Consider the following 12,605-nt stretch of genomic DNA (forward strand, 5'->3'; position numbering starts at 1 on the left):
AGTTTCCACACAGGATCTGCTGCCTATGCTACCTGGTGCACTGCAAAGTGTTCCATAGTAATCCTGTCATAAATGTTTTGCACCAATCACAGCTCTGAACAGCATATTTGGTGATCTGGCATCAGTGAGGCCCCATACAGAATATCTGACTTGAGTAGAATTTTATCAATGGATAACAAGATGTTCTATTCATAAACTTGTATGGCCCTTGTTGTAGGGCTAGAACCCAAGGCAGTACATGCTATAAGAAGGTGGGTGTCATGACCACTTAATGACCACTTCAAGGCATATGTGCTTCCTGATGTTACATGCCTGCTGATTCCATCAGCACAGTGGGTTGAGCCATAACTTGGGATGCCTGGGTCCTATGTTACAGTGCCAGTTTGAGTCCTGGAAACCCTGCTTACAATCCAGTTTCCTTCTAAGGCAGCTGGGAGACAGGAGATGATGGCTCTAGTGCTTAAGCCTCTGCCTCCAACTTGAGAGACCTAGATGGAGTTCCATGCCGCCCCAGCTACCGCAGGCATTGGGATGTGAACCAGCAGACTGAAGATCTCTCTGTGTCTGAATGTTTGTCTTTCTCTCTCTGCCTCTCAAGTAGATAAAAACTAAACATGGAAATCTTAAAAAAAAATAAACACCCATAAATATCCTGGCTAGGGCACAAAACATCTCCTGCATAGGTTGTACACACATTGAGGGTCTAAGGACCAAATGAAGGGACCACGGGCAAAGGAACTCTCAACAGAAAGTTGAGAAGAAGGTTTGAAGGGAAAGCACTTGATCTGGCAGGGAAGTGGTTTCTTGCGACATCCATGCTCCACATGGGAGTGCCTGGGTTCAAGTCCCAGCTTCAGCTTCTGCTTTTCCTGTCAGGGAACAAGTTGTGTAGGCAGAGCCGATAGCTCAGGTAGGTGGTTCCCCGCCACTCAGGTGGGAGACTTGGATTTGTGTTCCTGGCTCTCAGCTTTGGACCTGCCAGGCCATAGCTATGGGAGCATGAAGTAGTACATGGGAGAGCTTTGTGTTACTTCTACCTCTCAAATAAAATAGCAATTAAAATAAATAAGGCTTGAGTTCCCAATCTGCTTCCACAACCAAAGTTGCTTAGCTTAGTTCTGCATGTTCCTTCCAGAAAGATGTTTTTTGAATTCAGTGTTTTGTGTTGAGTTCTGAGAAAGCACACTGTCTAATGAAGGATTTGATCTTGACTTGTATACATTAAACACTTTTGCTACTTTTCACGGCTTGTATTTCCTAAGAGAGCTAGTTGTAGCAGCTTTGGTGCCTTCAGATCGTATCAGGGGAGACTCCAAAGCGGCCTTCACAGTTTTAGCGCAAAACTTTGCTGTCTCCATGTGTGTGTCCACATTGTTAGGGAAGTCTACAGAGCTGTTCCCAGAATCTGCAGGGGCCTTTGTCTTCAAAACCCCAGTTTTAGAGAAACAAAGATAATAGTGTGCTGTGCACCTACATAATCATCTTTGGGATTTCATAAGGAAAGACTGGCTGGTCTAGGGAATGCACAAATGACTAGCCTATATTTTAAGTAAAACTCCTTTTTAAGGTAATGTAAGTAGAATCACCTTGAATTCATTTTGGAGGAGAATGTCCAGATAGCAAGTGTTTTTAAATGCACGAAAGGAAGCAAATGTGGCCCACTAGTCCAGTAGGGAAATACAAGCCAGGATTCCTGGAAGCATTGACTTGGTCTGAATTACCTTGCTTTATGACTCAGAAAACCACTAATATCTTTATTCTCCTGTGTAGGGATAAATAATAATAGTCCCAGGATTTTGCAAACAAGTATTCCACAGAAGCCAAGTACTGATCCCTTTGCTGAGATCAGGTTTTTTTTTTTTTTTTTTTTTTGTAGTCTAAACTCATTGTGTATGTTACTCATAAGCAGTTTGCTGTGTGGTGACCATCATCAATCAGATCGATCTGTTTGAGTTGATCTACTTGTAAATCTGTAAATTCTCTTTAGGAGGGAGTCATGTTTTAAGAGCAATAGTCAATACTGTAATAACACTTCAGACAACTAGTTTCCAGTTGAGTTTTGGGGATGTCATCTTGCTATATGACAAATTCAGCATGCTTTTGCCATAAATAGAAGTTTGCTCCCCCAAAAGTCCTATGATAACCTCTCTCCCCCTCCCCTTAGAGGTTTTTCTTTTTTTGTACATTAGTTGAGACCTAATTTTTTTTTTTTTTTTTTTTTTTGTGCAACAAAGGACTTTGAATCTCTCAACAACAGTTCCCATCTGGCCTATTCTCTTGCCAAGTTCAGACCTGGGCTCTTGTGTCTAAAATTTCAGCAGCAACTCTGACCATGTGTCTTTCCACTGAAAGAGAAAGGCAATTATTTTCATGGATGACCAGATGAGTTCCATACCCTCTCCTAAACCCTGACGCTATAGTGAGGGCCACAGCAGCAGTTGATGGATTGAGAGCTGGTCTTAGTCACTGTGGCTTCAAAAAACAATGGGGAGTCCTTACGTTTCAGAACTTTGTAGAATGAAAAGCCACAAGGTGGTGGGTTGTGTCACTGGGGAACTTGAGTCCCCACTCTGCCATTTGCGTAGACTCGTCGTTCCCTTGACCTCAGCGTCCCCCTCCGTAAAATGTCAAATTGGGTGGATTCCAATGCTTCCCTCAATTCCTTCCTACGCTTGTGCTGACCTCTTGGACAGCTATTTATTGTGAGATTAGGAAATGAAGTCTGGGAGTCTGATTTTGTTTTCTTAGGTCTGGTTTTTCCAATCGAATCTCTGCAGCCTAGGTAGAAGGTTCTATGCTGGGAAACAACTCAAAAGTGGCAGCTGGCCATCCAGACCTTGGATATTCCGTTTGGCTGGAGTTTGTTTGCTTAGCACCTTCCATTTCTGTTTACTTAAAGTTTGGCTCACTGCAGCAGCCTCAAGAGAGACACCTTTTTCTTTGGACAAAGTTTCAGTGAGAGGGAAAGGTCACTCAAAGGTAGCCGAGTCGGCTGTACCCTCTCCAGCAAAGCAGGGCAGGAGCTGAGTGCCTGTATTCCAGACAGCTCCACTTGAGGCTTCTATCCCCCCAGAGCAAAGCAGTACCTGGAAAAGGCCAACCGTTCAGACTTTGTCAAGGTCCTGCTTTCCTGGGGCATGTCTCTCAAAGCAAAACGAACCAACCAACCAAACTAAAGAATTCATGCCTTTTACTGACTTCAGCAGGAATTTACATAGTTCTGTTCTGGTTTTTGAGCAGTTAAGAGTGCTAGGATCTTTGTAGCTATGTTGACTCCAAAGAAATGTTTTTATTACAAAAACAGGCTTAGCATAAATTCACCTGTGTGCTCCACAGAAGCAGTCATAGCTGTGTGCTTGCCACATCATCAACACATCTGACCTCAAAGTCAGCTGGTTGGTTTCTATTCCTGGCCCTCTGCAGTGAGCCAAGCCATGGTTCCATGGAGCAAGAGGTCTGTGCCCTGGAGTCAGACTGAAAAGGCTCAGATCAAAGCCAATGGAAAGGGCAGGTGGCATCTGTGACATGTCAGCTGCCTGCTCACAGCTCCTCCAGGTGAGGCAATGGTTCACAATGTTTGTCACAATCTCACAGCCATCTAATTGGTGGGGGCCAACAATGCTGCTAGATACCTACGATGCACAGGAATCACTGATGCCAATGCCGAGAAGACCTGAGTGTGTCCATTAGTCTCCCACAGACCTCTGAGCTACTAGAAAATGCTCAGTCACCCACTGCCACCACTGCAGAGCCGCTGCTGTAATGCTTGCTGGGTTCATGTAAACCAGCATGCTATAGAACATCACCCATTTTTGCCCATGAACTCATTTTTCAAGGATTTAACTTTGCCCTTACCAGTAGGATGGCTGTGAAATTATGCTTTGATATTCTCATTGCCTTTTTCTATATTCATCAAAATAGAAATAGGACTTAGTATTTCAAAATGCATATGCATGATTTCCCTAAAAGTTTCTCAGATGCTGCTGTACCTGCCAAGATTTTACAAGTGGCTTTAAAGGTGTTTGCACAACCATTCCCTGTGGGCTTAGCTCCCTGAAATCATAGCATTGCCAAGTGGGTGGGCAGCCAATTCTTGGACACTCCAGGGAAGGGAAACTCGGTTGTTTATCAAACAGTTCCTGTTTTAGACCCTTTGTCAGCAGGAGAGGATAGATGGAAAGAGGAATAACAACACCTGTATGCCATTCTGGTAGTATACAAGTAAGTAGGGGGATTATTGCCTACTTGATTCCAGTTTCTGTATATTTTCCAGCACGAGTTTCTTGTTCACTTCTATCACATATGGAATGATATGTCTTGAGGGTAAGGCAAAGCCTCATGCAAGATATTGAGCCTGTGCATAGCTTAGATACTTGCAGTTTGTACACTGGGTGTTCCAAGGCCCTTTCTCGGGATGCACAGAAATTCAGGTGGCAGCAGAGGGTGACGAAGAGTTCTGAGCTAGACAGGTGTAACTTCTCCTTACTTGCAGCCATTTCCTTTTTACACAATACTCTGGCCATTCTCTGAATCCCTAGGTTGAGTCTGGGCTGGTACTGAGTACTGCACACTGACTGCTGATCTCTAGACTGTTGGTTGCCTGGTGGGAGGGGAGCACTTGATGCAGTTTTTATGTCAGAATGGATGTGTTTTGAGGTCTATTGGAGTACTCTTGGGAACCAGACTTCCTTTCCCTTATCTGACACCTACAGAAGTGGCCTCATTAGGAAATGTCCCCAGTCAAGCCACCCATGGAAAGCAAAACTCAGGTGAGATTTAGGAAATAGAGTAATGCCCCAAAGCCTGCCTTTCTTCTGTGACTGAAGAAAATAGACACTCTAGTATAAACCAAAGCAACTCCCTCAACCTAACCTACTGGATAGAAATATGGCTGCTCTCCAGGCAAATATTTCTTCTTACATGCTAGACACGGTGCTACTTGCTTTGCACACCTTAGATCATTTATTCCTCTTTGAAGCTCTGTAAAATGGTTTCCCACATTTTATAAATGAGGAAACAGAGCCAGAGAGGTTAAACTCAGTGAGGCATTGCCAAAGCAAGGTTGAGAGATCAGAGTGATGGGAGCCTAGGCACCCTACCCCATGACTGAGCAGGCATGTCCTCCTGCCTTAAGGGAGATGGACTCAAAACAGAATGGGTCATTTGGGGTAGAGCATTCCAGAATTCACAGGGCACCAGGAGAAGACTTCAGTGGCTCTGGGGCTAAAGTGTGTGGCATGACTGTAGAGCTCAACAAGTTTCCGTGGAGCTGGCTATACCAGCTGTGCCCAGGGCCTTTGGAGTTCCCAAGAAAGTGACCGTGGCCTGCACCTGAAGCTGCATGTTGGTCTGGGTGAGTTCTTCTGCTTTCTTTTCCAGTGACATCACCCAGACCTTCCTCTTCTGTCTGCAGCGGGTAGCAGCTGCCCGGTTCCGTTCGAGAAATTTCCGTCGCCTCTCATCGGGATCCTCGTCCACCACCCTCCGCCGCCGCCCCCCTGTGGGCTGGGGCGGCTGTATTGTCTGGGTGGGCTGCATCTGTTGTGTTGCTGGTGAAACCTGTGGGGACAGAGAGGTGGTGGGTGAGGAGGGTTGGGGAAAACCCAATGTGAAAATGCAAAGTATAGCAAATCGGCTGCTTTAGTGAACACATCAAATTTGTTTGCTGTGAATGAAGTCACACTCCTGAAAGATAAGTGCTAATCTATATTCTAATTTGACATGTACTGTGTAGGCTCATGAGAAGACAGGCTTGGAGAAATTTTCCTTGAAGTATTGGCCAAACACTGGCAGAGAAAACATTTTTCCCCCTCTTTATGGCATAAAAATTTTTTTTATTACAGATTTAAAAACTTTAAAGTAGGGCTGGGTTAAGATACCACCTGCTTCGCTGGTTTCTCACCAAGAGTGCAGATGGGAGTCCTGGTTGCTCTGCTTCCTGTCCAGCTTCATGCTCATGTTGCTGGTCGAGCAGCAGAAGATGCACCAAGTGCTTGGACCTCTGTCTCCAATGTGGGCGACAGGGATGGAGGTCTGGAGTCCAGGCTTTGGCCTGACTCAGTCTCAGCCATTGTGGCCACTTGTGGCGTAAAGTAGCAAGTGGAAGATTCTCTCTCTCTCGCTCCCTTATTTGTATTCATTTTTGCTCTTTCAAATAAATAAACTTAAAATTTGAAGTAGCCAATAGATAGCTATTGAGTAAACACAGAAGGGTCAGGGTCATTCCCATAGTAGTGACAAGTCACTGGTCACATGCAGAAAAATGTCCTACCCTCAAGGAAGGCAGTTGCAATCCTGCCTACGTAAGTCTTGGTTCAGAGACCTGGACTGGGCCTGCCGATGGCAGAAGGATCTGCTCACTCCTTAGGGCTCCAAAGTGGAGATCCAGGGGAAGTGCGGCCTTTGGAAGCATGTGTCTGTACCCAGGGAAACAACGTGGCGCGCTGTAGGCTGCATGTGTGAGATAGTGTGGTGGTGCCTTGCTGTGTTCTTACATTATTAGGAAATCCTAGGAGTGGCTGACCACTTCATTAAAAAGTTTTACTGTGCTTACGGATGCCTTGTAAGGTCTGCACAAGACTCAGCAACATCTAAGGTTGGGGAGACCCCCACACATAGAACTTTATTTGCCTCCAAGAGGCAGACACACAGCACCTTGTGAAATTTGTACGACTGAGTCTTTATATGTCTGGACACCTAATGCTTTCCCTAATGCACTTTCCTCTTTCCTCTTTTTTTCATTTTCCATAAAGGCTGGGTGTTTTTTTTTTTTCCCTCATTCCCCCATTTCTCAGTCACTCAGGTTTATGACTGTAATACCTATAAAGCTGTTTTACAAGAGACATTTAACCCACAGAAATAACAGGCACCCAGTTTGAAAAATGAAGCCCAACAACCTTTCCTACCACATTCCAACCCTGTGATTGAAATCAATCAGACTGACTGCAGTGGCACTGATAACAGCTATGGGTTGACATCAGCTGACTCACGGTGATATATTTTCATCCCAAACGGTATCAAACTTTGTTACTGTCAAAGATGCAAGTTCAAGACGGAGCTTGGATCACATCTTGTAATCTTATTTAAAGAGAAGGTGGCTTCTGAAAGTGGTGCTTTATTTCCTCTAGATAGTAAAGGAGTAACAAATCGGTGGTCTCAGGTTTCCCATCACTGGAGTGATTAGTGAAGGACTGAGTGGGTGGTGCTAGCAAAGGTTTGTCTCTTGTCCATTTTAGATGCTACTACTGCAGTGACACAGCATTAAGAGATACTTGCTGACTGCCTGCTGTTCTTGCTTTTACCATTTCACTTCATTGTGAATTAGTGATCTCCTATTGCCAACTCTAGGTAAAACTGGTCTTTAATCTCCAGTGCAAAGACTTGTCTTTCAATACCAGATCTCTCTTTCAATACCATATCCTCCTATTCACTTGTGCTTTTGTTTAAAGAGGTAAGAAATAGGTTTTGGTACTATTCAGGGTTTAAGATGTAGATCAGCTAAACTAAGTTTCTGTTGGCCCCAAAGGGACTCCAGGACTCTGAAACCACCTCCTTACATGTAGGATAATCATAAGAAACTAGGAGAGCTGGCAGATGTAATCCTGAAACCAGAATTCATGTGCCTGGTTGAGTTACTGTTAGTTTTCTTTTCAAAATGAACTTTTCTTGATATAGATATTCAAACTCTAGTTCAAAAATAGTAACATGGTGGGGCCAATGTTGAGATACTGGCATCCCATATCATATGCCTGTCCTAGTCCTGGCTGCCCCCTTCCTATCTAGCTCCCTGCTGTAAAGCTTGGAAGGCAGCAGCAGAGGGCCCAGGTGCCACTCCTGTGGGAGACCCAGATGGAGGGCTAGGCTTTGGCTTAGCCCAGCTGTGGCGGCCATTTGGGGAGAAAACCAGAAGATGGATGATCGTGGTCTTTCACATACGTACACTATAAATCTTCAAAATAGCAGTCATCAATGATTACACAATGACAGCTGTACTGCAGATGAGATTCTGAATTGAAGGAAGCAGAAAAGTATCTGCTCGCATCATTCATATAATTATCAGATAAAACTCATTCTATGAAGCAAAATGACACAACCTCAGTAACTGGCCAAGTTCATACTTTGAGTGAGATTTTTGAATCTTATGTAAGTCAACTTGTTCAAATTTTAACCAGGCCAGTCTGGATTCTTTGCTTTTAGTATAGGATAAATAAGCAACTGTTTGTGTAGCTAATTACAATAGCAATTAACTAATTGCATATACAATTGGCCACTTACTGACTTGAAACAGAAGGCAATTGGCTAATTGGTGCTCAGCTAATGAATGGCTTTTACATTCAAAGCACTGTTAAACTTGTTTGTGTAATAACTTGCCCATAAAAGCAACCAAACCTTCGTGCTCTTCTTTTCCATACTAAATAAGCACACGTGTGAAGTGATTGGCCTACTCTTGGCTTCATAGTTCTACTTATCCCTTGTATGGCATTTTATTACAAAATAACACTCGAAAGGTAAAGTTCTAGACAGCATTTTATGGTTATACTATGGTTTAAACTTTCTAAAAATTACTTTGGTTTGGAATGAACCATGGCTAGCATGTCAAGACAGTGCTGAGGGTTTTACACAGATACTCTGACCTGATTTTCATGGACTTAGTATGTTATTGTTACCCCACAGTCACACACCAGAGAAGGTGGAAAAGAAACACTTCCTTACTCTAAAGCTCCATTATTATTGGCTGTCTACAACATGTCTAGGGATTTTTCGAAAGAATGGACTAGAGCCCTATTTAGGACAAGTCAGGATTGGGCATAGAATTGTTCAGAAGGGCTGAAGGCTGCCAGGAGTGTGATCTTGGGTCCAGTGGCAGCTGATGGAGGTGCATAGTATTATCTGGAGGTCCCCTAGCTTCTGCTACATGGGACCCAGCTTGCTGGAACTGTGCACTATGGCAAAGGAAGAGGAGCTGACAAAAGCCTGTCCTGCTTGAGGATTCAAAGGGTCTGGTGCTGGCAAAGCTCTTGGACAGGGCCTTTGTGCACTTAGGAAAAATCCCCTCCTGTCCGGGGACTCATCTGTCATTTGGGACTGAGTGACATCACGTCTGCCTGGTCCCCAACTCCCTTCAGTTTAGTCTAAATACTGGCTTGCTCTCAGCTGCTTTCACTGACTTTACACCCCTGGGATTTGGCCTTTCTCCTCATAGTCCAAGCATCAACGGAGTCTGGCTCTCCACTCCCTCCAACGCATTTCACAGTCGGGAGATGAGTCACCTCTTTTCACCATTCACACAGCACCTTACACCCTACAGCATCATTTCCCCTGTGTGTGTGTCAGTCTTGAATTGCTACCCTTGAACTTCTTAACATATATCTACTCTTAGTAAAAAAGATGCTCATTGTATTTCCTATTTTAGGGGGGACAAAAGTCTTTATGATGTTATAAAGCATAGAAGCTGGGACTGGGGTTTGGATGAACTTGTATTTTTTTTCTCACACACTTTAATTCTTCCTAATCCTCTGATTAGTATTAAGTGTTTTAGGTCTAACTTTGTAATATACTACAAAAATATAACAAAACATCAAAGAACACCCAGATTTGGAATGACCTAACATTTGCATTTGACCCTACATGAGACTTTCAGTTTGCTCTTTACAGAAGTCAAGGTTTAATAAGCTCTTGTGAGAAATGCTTACCTTTTAGACAATGAACGAAGCCCTCTTGGAGGTTAGGAACACCTGAGCTTGTCAGACAAGGCTGCTGTGATAACCCTTGCATTTGACATTGTGCTGTTAACAAGAACAGGAAGGGACAAGGAGAACATGGAAGAGGCCTACCTGTGCTTGGTTGCCGGTGTGCAGGGGTGGGTGTGGCGAGGTCTGGTGATGTGCTGGATGTGCATGAAGGTGGGAATGGGAGTGATGATGTGGGTGGTTTTGCTGGTGATGGGGCTGAGGGTGAGGATGGTGTGCTGGGTGCTGGTGCTGGTGCGGGTAGGGGTGATGGGGCGGCAGTGACTGGTGCTGATGCGGGTGTGAGTGCATGTGATGGTGCGGCGTCTGGTCCTGCCGGGAGCCCATCATTTCCATCATGTGTCCCATGGTGTTCATATTCCCATTGGACATGGCAGCAGGGTGATGAGTCAGGGCTGCCTTCAACCTCTGCAACGGAACAGAACAAGAGGGGACAGCTGAAGTCAGTTGTGTACACAGCAGACATATTGAGGCACAGTGACTCACATTCAATTAACTTCTTCTGTTGGAAGCAGAATAGCTTTGGTGTCCGTCACAGATTGTGGCTGGTAGATCAGGGTATGGCAAATGCAGCTATCACAGCAAATACACAGAAAGTCCTATCACAATATATGCTTTCTACTAAAAGGTATGTCCTGCTGTGTATCGTATCTCATCAAGAGCCAAATTCATGTACAAATCTAATAGAACTAAGCAATTTGATAATGCCAGTGAATGTACGTTCCTCTTTGAACATGCCATTGTGTTTTGAAGGGATCTCAAGAATGAAAGACTTTGCCTCACAGAATATTTGTTTTTATGTGAGGAAGTAATAGCTGCAAATTTGAGAATACTCATTATTGCAGGGTTTTCAGGCAATGTTTAGGTCTTTGCCATTTGTTACTGTCCTGCTCCCCAGTAGACCAATTTTTATGACAACAACTTCCATCTAACTTTAAGAAAGTGAGAAGTAGAAATAGTTAGGACAAAAGCATTATTCATTAATGAGCAAAGAGATGTATACACAGATAACTGTTACCTGCACCTAAGCAGGTGTTCATCCAACATCTTCCAGGAAGAACAAGATAGGACATTGATCCTCACACTGCTTAAGTGTGCCCATTGTGGCTCAAATGCAGCTGTAGACAATATGGAAATGAATGACCAACGTATGTTCCAGTGCAACTTGGTGTAGCAACAGAAAGTTGGAATTTCCTATAATTTTCACATACCATCAGATGCCATTTACCTTTGATTTTTGTTCCTCAGTTGCTTACATGCGAAAGCTATTCTCAGCTCCAGTGTTGCGCAGGGTGAGGCAGTGGCCCACATTTGGCCCACGGGCTGCGGTTTGCTAGCCCTGTCTTAGCTTAGTCTAGGTGCCTGCAAACAGTGTTTTCTTCCACACAGGCAATTAGCACCCTTTCCTAAGGGGCATGGAGTGTCTAATGCATTCACTCCTTGGAAATGTATCTTCGGCAGAGATGGCGTGCCTGGCAAGCCTTCATGGGTCTCATGAAGTATTTAGGAGATTCAGCATTCCCTACTGATTTGTGATCTTATCTGATGGATGGGAGTGCTGTGCAGTCACTGAGAATGAGCAGTGGTCCTGAAAGGATGATCACAGCCACCTTGCTCTCGCCCTGAATAACGGGAGTGACTCTAACACAAATGATTTTCACCAGTGAAACAATTGGAAAATGCCAGTTCATTTAACCAAAATTTGTAGTTACACAGAGGGAGCAGAGAAGGAGGGAGGGTAGGCATGAAGTAATCATCATTTAAAACATTTTCCCTTCCTGAAACCAAACCACTCCATCTTCTCTCCTCTTTCATGAGCCACAGCTAATGCACAACAGAAAAGACTATCCAAAGGAAGAGAAGCTTCCGGAATCCCTGGGAAAGATTTGATGTAGGGTGTTGTTTCCTAAACAGAAAGGTGAATAAACACGCCTCCTCTCCAGTGGCCAGAAATGATTTCATTGTTTTCATAAAAATGCTCATTATAAAAAAATGGAAGCAATGTTTAAAGTACAGTGAGGTCAGTCCCAAATGTGCCAAATGCATTGTTTGTGTTCCAGACAGCTCTAAACATGCACATGTAGATATGGAAGAACAAACAGAATAATTGTATAATAAGATCAGAATAATTCCCTTGTGAAAAAAATTGACCATGGTATAGAACAGAAGTGAAAAATCAAATGAATTATGGACCTCAGAAATGTGTTACTTTACCCCAAGAAAAGTTTCTGTATGATTTTAAGGATGAGAAAACACAGAAAAATATTGGGTTGGCATCATTATTTTAAAAATCAGCAATATAGAGTAGTCTTTGATAGTCTAAGTGCTTCTTTGTAGTTTTTTAAAGCTATGCAGCCATATACTTCTTACGGCAAATCAATTTTTTAAAAAATTAAAAAAAAAATTTTTAATTTCTATAAAACTACTAGGTGACAACGTCAAAGCCAGCCACCTTCTTCCTGAAAGTCCCAAATCCCATTTCTCGGTTGTAGGAACCATATATATCCAGGGATTTGCTTAATACTATTGTGAATATGTTTGCACAAGCTCTTCCTAGGATAATTTTTATATTCTTTTTGTCATGTAAATAACTTATCTGACATCTTTCTATATTAGTAACATAGTTTGGGGTACATAGTCAATGTAACGGTTAATACATTGCTGTAAGAGCCCCCGCTTCTCATCTCACAATGCCTGGGTTTGATAGTTGGCTCTGGCCCTGTCTCCTCATTCCAGCTTCTGGCTAATGGGTCCCCTGGGAGGCAACAGGTGATGCTCAAGGACTTGGGTCCACACCACCCATCCCGGAGAGACCTAGATGGAGCTTCCAGCATTAGCCTGGCTCAGCTCCAGCAG

The 12,605-nt window shown here is 43.6% G+C and overlaps 1 protein-coding gene across 3 annotated transcripts in view; it reads right to left on the reverse strand.

Annotated features, from left to right (window-relative positions):
- Positions 1-12,605, reverse strand: part of CREB5 (cAMP responsive element binding protein 5) — a 392,014-nt gene that overhangs the window by 3,847 nt on the left and 375,562 nt on the right. For all 3 annotated transcript variants that reach the window (XM_058677950.1, XM_004582410.2, XM_004582411.3), the window contains 2 exons: positions 9,834-10,157; positions 5,332-5,559 (listed from right to left, as the gene is read on the reverse strand). In XM_058677950.1, coding sequence (XP_058533933.1) covers positions 5,332-5,559; positions 9,834-10,157 — 552 coding nt within the window. The remainder of the gene's footprint in view (positions 1-5,331; positions 5,560-9,833; positions 10,158-12,605) is intronic.

This window comes from Ochotona princeps, chromosome 20 (genome assembly GCF_030435755.1).
Source record: "Ochotona princeps isolate mOchPri1 chromosome 20, mOchPri1.hap1, whole genome shotgun sequence".
Lineage (NCBI taxonomy): Eukaryota > Metazoa > Chordata > Mammalia > Lagomorpha > Ochotonidae > Ochotona > Ochotona princeps.